General features: G+C 52.9%; 1 protein-coding gene across 1 annotated transcript in view; it reads right to left on the minus strand.

The window, feature by feature from the left end:
- The window catches only part of Ulk4 (unc-51 like kinase 4), a 246,945-nt gene that overhangs the window by 202,485 nt on the left and 33,601 nt on the right, over positions 1-10,859 (minus strand). The window contains exons 18-19 of the mRNA XM_055601553.1: positions 4,474-4,581; positions 1,710-1,793 (exon numbers count right to left, since the gene is read on the minus strand). Coding sequence (XP_055457528.1) covers positions 1,710-1,793; positions 4,474-4,581 — 192 coding nt within the window. The remainder of the gene's footprint in view (positions 1-1,709; positions 1,794-4,473; positions 4,582-10,859) is intronic.

The following is a 10,859-nucleotide window of genomic DNA, read 5'->3' on the forward strand; positions in this document are numbered from 1 at the left end:
CACACAACACATCTAACAAGTACACGTGTTCACACATGCGCACACAACACATCTAACAAGTACACGTGTTCACACATGTGCACACACAACACATCTAACAAGTACCTGTGTTCACACATGCGCACACACAACACATCTAACTCAGTACAGCATGCAAGCGTAACATAAAATGTATCTCTACTTTAAAATTGTTAGTAATAATTTAGTGATCAAACACTACTTTCTATGTCGTGTCAACTGCAAAACTGTCCACAGGGAGCCTAAGGACACATAAGCAGCAGGGCGCCCACTCTCTCAGACGGACAGCCGGAGCCAACCCAGCAACGCGCAGCGCCAGGCAGGCAAAGCCTGCTCCTACAGCCACCAACAGTCTCAGCCAGACCAGTGGCCACGTGTGATTCACCCTACAGACAGTGAGTGTCGCCTCATCTCTGTCCACAGGGACCACACACACCCAGGCCAGGACTCACTGTGGCAGAGAATCCCCAGTCAGCTCGGTGGGTGAATTCACTGATTTTCACCCTCCCTCTCTCCCACCGGCTCTGTTTCTGTCCACGGCATCTATTGATCATTAAAACCGCTATATCCTGTCTGCTCTGCGAATAAACACTGAGCGCCCTCACCGTGGGCCCGCTGTTCCCACCCCAGCACTGAGGAGTTGAGAAGTGATAGTCCCGGCTTCGGCCAGTCTCCGGGAGGCGGGAACGTCAGCTTTGAAAATAAGCACCAGAAGCCCAAGGCTGTGCTCCCTGTCAGCAGAGACGCCCAGGCTCCGGGTTTCACACCTGCTGCTTTGGCCTTTATGTCCTTGGCACATTTATTCTCTCATGTTTCAGTCTGTCTCCCCAAAAGGCGAGAACAGTGTGTGCACCGGCCTGTCACCTTCTCACCAGTGTCCCGGCCTGAGGCCTGAGTGACGAGCCGAGCATGGGTCCTGGCTGCAGCTGAGGAGCCACCCTCCCCACGCTGGCGAAGGCCGGCGCATCATGCCACCTCACATGATGTCATGACCCAGGACTTCGCACTGTGTGGTGTGGACAGGAATGGCCCCAGGGGCCCCTAGAGCCGGTCACCAGGGAGAGGCACCATTAGGAGGTGTGGCCTTGTTGAGGAAGTGTGTCACTGGGGTGGGCTTTGGGGTTTCAGTTGCTCGAGCCAGACCTGGCGTCTCTCCCTGTGGCCTGTGGATCCAGACAGAGCTCTCAGCTTCTTCTCCCAAGAGTCCGCCTTTCCTGCCCTGCCTGCCCATGGTGACAATGGACTGAACCTCAGAGAGCTGTGAGCCCGCCCCAGTTAAACGGTTTCCTGTATGGGAGTGCCTCGGGCGAGGGGTCTCCTCATAGCAATGGAGCCCTGGGCAGGAAGGCTCCTCCACCACTGTGTGACACTAAGGTGGACCGGAAACACTCTCCATGGCAACATGGACACTCCATGGCAAGGGGTCACGGGACTGCCATGCGTGCCCGGAATCACCGGGCAGGCGGGTGGGCTCACGGGGAGGGCAGGCTCATGGGACAGGGCGCTCTGCACACGCCCTGCCTGCTGGCTGCCGTGCGGGTAATTACAGCACCTTACAGATGGCCGCCCACCGCAATGTCCGAGTGTCCCCCACCTTTAAACAGGACACCTAGGCAGCCAGCCCCGCTGCAGGCCCCGCTCCTCGCCTGGAGGGCGGCTGCCAGGGCGCAGAGGGCGGCAAGGCTCCTTACCCCTTCCCGGAGGCACCTCATGAGCACGGTGTATGCCGCCAGGGGCACCGGCCAGCATTCCCTGGAGTGCTGTTTTCTTTCTTCCTAAGAAATGAAGGTGAGGAAAGACAGTGAGGGCGAGGCCATGGAAGAGCCTCATCAACCGAGAAAAACTTCACATCTGAAGCTTTCCGGGGGCCGCTGGGATCACAGCTCACATCTGACAGGTGGACCTGACCCAGGCCTATTTACTGCCGTGCACACACACACACACACACACATACACGCACGCACACACACACACACAATAGCACTAGTTATCTGGCGTGAGGAGAAATACAGAACTGTCAATTCTTACCAACGCCTGGGCTCTGGCAGCCTCAGGCGAGGCTGGGCCATTCTCCCTGTACCAACTTTAAAGCAGACAAGAAGCAGAGAAAAGCAGAGGGAGGAGAAATGTGCTGGGAAGGTGAAATCAGGTCAGGCCCTACACGAGGGGGCACCAGGTCAGGGCACCGGGTCGGGGCACCGGGTCAGGCCCTGCACGAGGGAGCACCAGGTCGGGGCACCAGGTTGGGCACACACTGGGAGTCACGCTCCACCAGACACCATGTCCTGACAGGGCAGCCCCCTCCCCTCCATGGGCTCAGGGCTTCATTCCCAGCCCGCTTTCTTCAAGCCTTGGGTAACAGACTGTCCTCTATCTCTCCTAGGCAAATGTGTCTCCTCCCCACGGAATCTCCCTCTGTGGAGGATCCGAAGTTCAAGGACATCCTCAACCACACAGCCTGCTCCACGCCAGCCTGCGCTGCGGGACGCGGTCTCCTTCCACCTCACCCCCATACGATCACCTCATCCTGGCTTCTCGGCCCCTCAGCCCACTCTACCTGACTCTGCAGAAAACGGTGAGTGCTGAGTCACTAGCCACTTCTGTGCACACCTGTGGTGTGAGGTGTGCTCGTGTTCACAGGCGTACAGGTGTGCGTGACAGCCGGAGGCTGACCCTGCCCTCCTTCATCACTGAGGAAGTCTCTCACTGACCTAGCCACCCCCTCGCCTGCTCTGGGGATTCTGTCTCCCACACTCATGGCTGCTGAGGATCTGAGTTCCGGTCCTCACTTTTCATGGCAACCCTCTTCACTGCTGAGGGGTTGGTCTGCTTGTGTTTGGATGCTAATTACTGAATCTCAAGATCCCCTCGCCGCCCAGACACACCTGTCCTTGTCAGAACCTGCCTAAGACAGTTCTGCTCGGTTAGCAATAAAAGCTTGTACCGGCAGGGCCGGAAGAAGGTGGGCAGAGCCAAGGCTCAAGGGCTTGGAGAACAGAGAGGATCTTGGGAAGAAGAGGAGGAGAGATGGTTATGTGGAGAGAGAACCATGTGGGCCTGGAGGGATTACGAATGGAAGGCAGCCCAGCTAGAGCCTTTAGAGCAAATGGGATGTGGAGACACGAGAGGGCAGAGGGGGAAGCATCTGTCCAGCCCAAGGGGTTACAAGGCAATGATAAGCTCTCAGGAGTGTCTGTGTCTTACTGATTATACAGCAGGTTAAGTGACACCGCCATAATAATGACAGGCTGATAATAAATATATTTAGCCTGACACCATTTGTTTTCAGCCTCAACCCAGTGAGCCATCTACTTTATCCCCCAAGTCATGGGTAACTTGTATGTCACCTTCCAGTACACGCTCTTTAGTCTGTTACCTTCAACACCACTAGGCCCCGTGTTGCTCCCTTTCCTCAGAGGCCCACGGCTGCGTCCTCATGGAACCTGGGAATCCTCATTTTCCATCTAGTCCCTCCACGTAAACCAGAGTGGACCTGGGCACCCACCCTAACACCTCAGGGAGCTCTCCTCCTTGGGGTGAGGGTGTGTCTGGGCCAAGGCTCTTTCACTGTGTCTCTCCAGCCTCCTCCCTCTCCCTGCTCACCTCAGGGGCCTGCATACGTGCATTTACTGACTTGTGTGGTGCTGGGGACTGAGCCCTGGGGCTCACACACGCGGCTACATCCCCAGCCCTCCACAGGATATTTAACTAATGTGTACTTAGACCCGGAACTTCTAAACAGCAGCCACGCGGCCGTGATGGGACAAAGCCGACTAAAGAACAGACACAGGAACACGCGCTAAAGAAAATAAACCAACCATGATGGAGACGCTACCCAGAAAGCCCAGAAGGGGCAGAGCTGTGGGGACTGCAGACAGGCCACTCAGGAGCCAGGAAAGGCTGTTCAGGTCCACTTGAGAGAGAAACGCAGGTGTCATGAGAGACAGTGGCAGGAGCAGGGAAAAGAGTGCGCGCAGACGAGGGCACAGTGGGTGGGGCGGGTTAGCAATGAGGGGAAGGGGAAGAGACAAAACTTTAAAAATGTCATCATTTGAACCCAGTCAGAACGTGCAAGGCTCGAAAGTGTGAGACGTGACCAGGCCGAGGTTTACCAGAGTCTAGTCAGCGATAGGCGAACAGAAGGCACACTGCTGTTCAGCTGCCCTTCAGCACCTGCCGTCGGCTGTCCCACAGTCACCTTCACAACCGCGCAAAGCAGAGTCTCATCTAGACAGGAGCCCTCACAGTGGGAGCAGCGTCCTCCCCTGCCCGAAGGGCCCAGACAGCAACCACCCGTCAACTGCTCTGGGCTTTTTGGAACATGGCTGAGACCCCCTAAGCTAAAGGAGCCAAAGACGCAGGACCGCAGAGGCACTGACCAGAAAGGACAGTGTCCTAAGTGAGCTGGGGTCTGTGGGAGACAACAGGGGTGTGGGGCCCGTGGGACGGCCTCACCTGGGTGGCTACGAGGTAGAGAAGCTGTCCGAGGGTGGGGAGGAGGCACTGCTTCAGCTTGGCACTCCTGAAGTTCTCTCGGATCAGTTCAGTCAGGAGCGTGATCGCCTGCGGAGGGGAGAGCAGCCTGTCATTTCAGGGGTCCTCGCGCCGCTCCGTCTGAGAACACGGTTAACAAGCACTTTAAGCAACTTCCCGTGAGCTGCATAAACACCCAGAAGCAACAAACTGTGTTATTATCTCTATTTTATCAGCCAGTGAGCATGGGCAGGCGCGCATGTGCTGCAGCACGGGGAAGAGGACGGTGGCTCTCCCCTCCACTGTGGGCCCCTGCAGGAGTGTGCCGTGAGATACAGCTGGGAAAGCCTGCGTTCCCAGTGTTTCTTCAGGGGCCCTTTGACCCCAGGCACAGTCTTCTCTTTGCCGTAGTCTCTGAAGTCCATGTGCACGTGGCCACACTGTGTGTCATTCTCTTGATTCTTGCATTGAGATGTGCCCGTGTTGCTGTACACACTGATGCCCCACGCTTTTCTGCTCTCACGTAATTTTTCATTGCAAGGATACGGCACGGTGTGCTGTCCGTGTCTGAAGTACTTGCTAAGGGAATTACATGGTTGTGGTGCTCGACCCACAGAAAGCCGCGCCTCACTCTTCTGTTTCCTCTTCACCGACTGTCGCTAAGAACCACACTCAGGCCTTCAAACTGCCAGAAAGTTGTTATCTACAAAGTTAGCAAATTGGTCACTAACTAATTATAGTCCCCTTTGAGTGAAAGCACATAATTCTAAAGAGAAAGCAAAGGAAAAAATAAGGCAATTTAAAGTGTAGGAAGGAAAGCAAGAAAAAGTAGATAAAAACAGAAAGAGTGACCAAATTATGTCTGATGGCTAAGGCAAAAAGTATAGAATTACACAACCTGGCTCTGATGTATTTAGAGAATATATTTTAGATAATTACATAAAAAATAAAGAGTTTAAAAGGGGGGAATTTTCTATACCTCACTTGAACTAGTAAAATAATGATACCATGATAAGTTAATATAAGAACAACTACTAAAACAAAATCTACACAAGAGAAAAATCCAGTAATACTACAGGAAAAATGAAATTGCATATTTAGCAAAGTCCAAGAAGGTAGTAAAAGGGAAACAAGCAAAAGAAAATTAAGGCAAACAGAAAACAAAAGTCAATTGTCAAATGTATGATCAAATATTTTAATAATTACATTAAGTGTAAATGGCATAAATACAGCAATTAAAAGACAAAGGCTGGAAGAATTAAAACAAAGTATGACCCAACTATGAGCTGCCTACGAGAAACTCACATAGAAGTTTAGTGAAACTGGTAGGTTGGTTGTGACAGATGAAAGAAGATGTGGCAGCAGTAGTAAGTGGAAAGCAATGATGGCTGCATTGACAGCAGAGACTTCAGAGCAGAGCAAAGACTGTTAGAGACCAAGAGAAACCTTAGATGATAGTAAGGAAGTCAGCAACTACATATATTTATACACATAAACAGACATACATACATGTAGACATGTATATACATAAATATACCAAATACATGTGTATGTCATATCCATATGTATATCGTTTACAGACATGTAAACACATGCTTACATACATGCATATAGTACATCATAACCATAGGCATGTATGCACACTTGTGTGTATATGTGCAGACATTTGTGCGTACATGCCTACATCATATGCACAGGCATGTCTACATACAATTGTTCACATACATGTATATGTACATATCACACACACACATCCTAAATGTGGATACCCAATAAGAGAGCAGTAAACAATGTAAGGTCAAATCCCAGAAGGTTTGCAATAAATAAATAAATAAATAAAGACGAACCAGGCATGGTGGCACCCACCTTCAGTCCCAGCACTTGGAAGACAGAGGCGGGCTGATCTCTGAGTTTGAGGCCAGCCTGTTGAACAGAGCGAGTTCCAGGTCAGCCAGGGCCGCAGAGAAACCCTGACTCTAAAAAAAGAAAGAAAGAACAACCCACAGTCGCGGCCCTGGACTTCAAGGCCCATTTCTTAGACTCAGAAGACCAGACACCACAGCCTCACTGTGATGTGAGATTAGGATGGGGTTAGCAGAGGTTGGGATTGAAATTACATGACATTACTTCAAGAAACACACTGAAGGAGGCCTCACAGGGAGGAGAGCTGGTGTTTGTGACAGGGCAGAAAGGCTTCCACAAGAGTGTGCAAACCAATGTGACAACCCCACAGGGTGACTCGGTGTCACGCAGTCACCTGGGAAACACAAGCCACCCTCAGCCACAACCCTGCACAAACAGTTCACTCAAGTGGACCTACAAATCACCTGGAGAGATCCTGACGTGACCGTTGCCGCCTCGGGCTAGGAAAACTAACCAAACATGGAAGGCGTGCAGACGCCACACCAAAGAGGATGGACGATTGGACAATTCAGTGCCACAGGAGTCAGGGCAATGCAAACGAGCTCCCAAGTGACACTCCACTGCTCACCTATCAGAACGGCCAAAATAAAACTTACAAGTGCTGTCAAAAGCGGGTGGGATGGTGAGAGGCCCCCCAGCCTCACCTCGACGGTGGGGTGCGGATCAGCGCAGCCATGCCGTAAACCAGCTCAGTGTATACTGCAACGCACACAGGGGCAAGGGCCGAGCTGTCCATAAAATGCCACCTCAGAAGCCAAGCTGAGGAGGTGGCAGTGGCAGGCCTTTGCCAGGCAGGCAAAGGGGTGGGTGCAGCTGCACTGCAAAAATAAACAACCAAAGGAGCTGTAAAACTCGGCAACGTTCTCCTGAACACTACCCTGGAGAAAGGGTTTATAAAGAAGATTTGTTTGTACCCCCTCCCAAAAAAAGCCTGTTTCCAGGAGTTTTACTTGTAATTCTTAAAAGTGGAAAGGACCCAGATGTCTGTCAAAGAGCTAGTCTTTAACTACATGGGGCATGAATGAGCCATGGAGGCTGCTTCAGGGAAGAAAATGGGAGAAACTGCCGATAGAGACCCCGCAGACCGAGCACACGGCTACCACGCTGCAGGAGAAAAGGCCAAGGTCCGTGCTGCGCTCTCGAGGCTGCAGGAAGGGCAGAGCAGAGATGGGGGAAGAGCCTGGTGGCCGTGGGCCGTGAGTGCACTCCGGAGGAATGCAGAAGAGGCTGTGAGGCTCTCCTGCGCCTGCTTCCCTCGGTGGTCCTGAGTCACCCCACCGGTGCAAGCTCTGGGGAGACCAGGTTAAGTGCACGCACTCTGCAGACTTCCTGCATGAAAATAAACCCTAACCTTGAATTAAAGACCAATGTTCACAAAACCAAGGACATCCTACACTCAAATCTCACGCTAGAGGCTTTCTGTTCCCAAAGCTTGTTGCTCGAACTCCCGGCATTTCTGTTATGACCCCCTGGTGTTTGTGCTGGAAGTGCCTCCAGAAACTGAGACTATTTTAACACTGCGCCCTTAGAGCCGTAAACCCAGGGCCACAGACAGTGTCCGGTAGACAGACACACAGCAGGAGAGTACTCCAGCCCACCTGTGAGAGCCAACACGGAAGCACTGATCTCTGCAACATCAAGTTATTTGTTCCCATCTATCATTACGTTTTTATTAAATATTAACATTAAAAGGGAAGAAGGGGGCTGGAGAGGGGACTCGATATTTAAAACACTTCTTGCTCTTACAGAGAACGGGAGTTAATTCCCAGCACCTGGGTGGCAGCTCACAGCTGTGTGTAAGTCCAGCTCCAGGGCACCCTCCGCTGGCTTTTTCAGGCACACACAAGGTGTACACCCCACACATAAAATAATCAGTTCTGTTGTTTGGTTGTCTTTTTGAGACAGGGTTTCTCTGTGTAGCCTTGGCTGTTCTGAACTCGCTTTATAGACCAAGCTGGCCCCAAACTCACAGCAATCCTCCTGCCTCTGCCTCCCTGAGTGCTGGGATTACAGGTGTGCATCATCACACCTGACTATAATCAGTTCTTTTCAAGAAGAAAAAAATTATTTTAAAAAAATGGAACACATAACGCACATATTAAAAAATAAAAGATTCTTTTAAAAAAAGGAACACACACGGATGAAATGTTTTTGTTGACAGAGGTGCAATCTCTTGAGAAAGGTGACCACAAATCAGAGTGAAAGGTAAAACAGGTCAGTTTTTCTCGAGCCTGCCTACCCGGGCTTGACCCTTGAAGTGGTCCTCTAAGCTCATGCCACGTGGGCTCACACACAGACAAGAAAGGAAGCACTGGCAGAGCCCAGCTGCTGCCCAGTGAGCGCTGAAGGCAGAGATCCCGAGTGCAGGGCATCCCCTCAGAGCCCAGCTGCTGCCCAGTGAGCGCTGAAGGCAGAGATCCCGAGTGCAGGGCATCCCCTCAGAGCCCAGCTGCTGCCCAGGCCACGGCACTAACAACCCTTCCTCTCTGTGGAACACACACTCTGTGAACAGCTGCCAGGACCCGAGTTTACCTCAGTGGTCACTGGTGGCCGCGCGTCCTGCCTCCCACCCGTCCCTGCCTTCCTGGACATCCCAGAGCTGGCACAGGCCTGTGCGGCCACACCTGCTCCATCCTCAGAAGAGGCAGGGAGAGAGCCTCCCTTCTGCCATGTGGGTCCCAGTTCCTCTCCCCAGAGCCACTGCCGGGCTGTGTGTCTGGGGCCGGAACTGTGCTCAGAGCCCCCAGCGCACTGCTGGCTGGCTGGCTGCCTGCCTGCCTGCCCATTAACGGCATTAATGGCTCCCACAGCAGTCCATCTCAGTGTCCTGTGGAGTCCACATGAGACCTTTCACTTTTAAACACTGCAGTGCTCAACCTTGCCATGCAGATAAAGTGTCAAAACCCCTTTGCCCATCTCTGGCAGGGGCAGGCTCTTACCGGGATTATTTCACATTAGATAAATGTGATAGACTCATGGCTGAGCTGGCAAAAAAAAAAGAAGGAAAAAAATCAAATTCCAAAGACCAAAAGGGGGCAGACAAAAAAAGAGGGGAAATAAGAATTAAGAAAGTAGGAATCATGGCGAGCTCACAGGAGGCTTTAACTCAGGAGAAGACATGGCGAATCTTGAAATGACTTTGAAAGGGAACAAGAGACAAACCCAGGGCTTGTCCTTGGTGTGTGTCAAACAAACCACCCACATCAAGATGGGACCCCAGGGCTGTATGAATAAGATGTGGGTAAGAAAGGACGCCAGGAAATGAGGGCTCTTTGGTGTTAAAGGAAGCAGCGAGGAAATGTCCCCAGGGAATCTAACCAACCAGGAATCAACAGCAGATGCAAACAGCAAATGCACACTTAGAACCTCTCCCTCCACACCAGGGACTGAGCCGCCAGAGGCTGGTGAGCCTGACCACCTCAAACACGGCTTCGGGATCCTGAGTCCACAGCGCTTAGGTCTCCAGAGCCGCCAGCAGCCCAGAATGCTCACAGCAGTCACTGGCAAATCACAGAGTCACATCCTGTCTGAGGCCTGAGAATGCACAGGGCAGCCAGCTGTCAGCTGATACCAGGCCGAGGGGCACTGTGCTGGGCTGGCCTGGCCCACGGGGTGGGATCATGAGCTTCCAAATCTGCAGCTGCCTGCACCCCTCCAGGACCTGTCTTAACTGGCCTGGGAACATCCTTAACAGGATTGCTCAGAGTACCTGGAACTCTAAAGAGCCACCAAAGTGGAGAAACCCTGTCCCAAAGGCCCAGACACCTGGAAATGGGGGATGCCTCTGGGTACAGCATTCTCTGTCATGCTCCGGCCCACCCTGCTGTGGGTGTAAGGGCACCAGCCTAAAGGGTTCTCAGAGGCCAGAGATGGAGTAGGAGACACCGACAAGAACCTCAGGGTCCCCTCCGCGCCAGTCTGTCCCGTCGTGTTGGTGGCATCTGCTAACTGGCCCTGGTGAGCCCTGTGTCTCGGTGGCAGATGGTGAGAGACAGACCCTGGAAAGGCTCATGACCTCCTGAGATCCTCAGTATGGAGCGCCTGAGAATCACCCTTCGCAATAAACGGAAGCAGCTGGAGGGCGGCGCAGGGTTGCACCTGCAGGGGACCAGGTCTGGCTCTCAGGTGCTCACAGCAGCCAGCCGCATCACTGACTGGCATAAAATGGAGCATGGCCACCCGCCATGTCCTGGCTGCTGCTAAGACACGGGGCAGGTGCAGCAGCAGCCACTGCACAACTGGAGAGGTGCAAAACAGACAAAGCCTGCAAGCAGGCCACTGCCTGTGTGCTCGGCGGCACTGTGTGCTCGGCTGGCACTGCCTGTGTGCTCAGCTGCCTGTGTGCTCGGCTGCCTGTGTGCTCAGCTGCCACTGCCTGTGTGCTCGGCGGCACTGTGTGCTCAGTGCCACTGCCTGTGTGCTCAGCTGGCACTGCCTGTGTGCTC

Source organism: Psammomys obesus, unplaced genomic scaffold, assembly GCF_907164565.1.
Source record: "Psammomys obesus unplaced genomic scaffold, mPsaObe1.curated_primary_1811, whole genome shotgun sequence".
Classification (NCBI taxonomy): domain Eukaryota; kingdom Metazoa; phylum Chordata; class Mammalia; order Rodentia; family Muridae; genus Psammomys; species Psammomys obesus.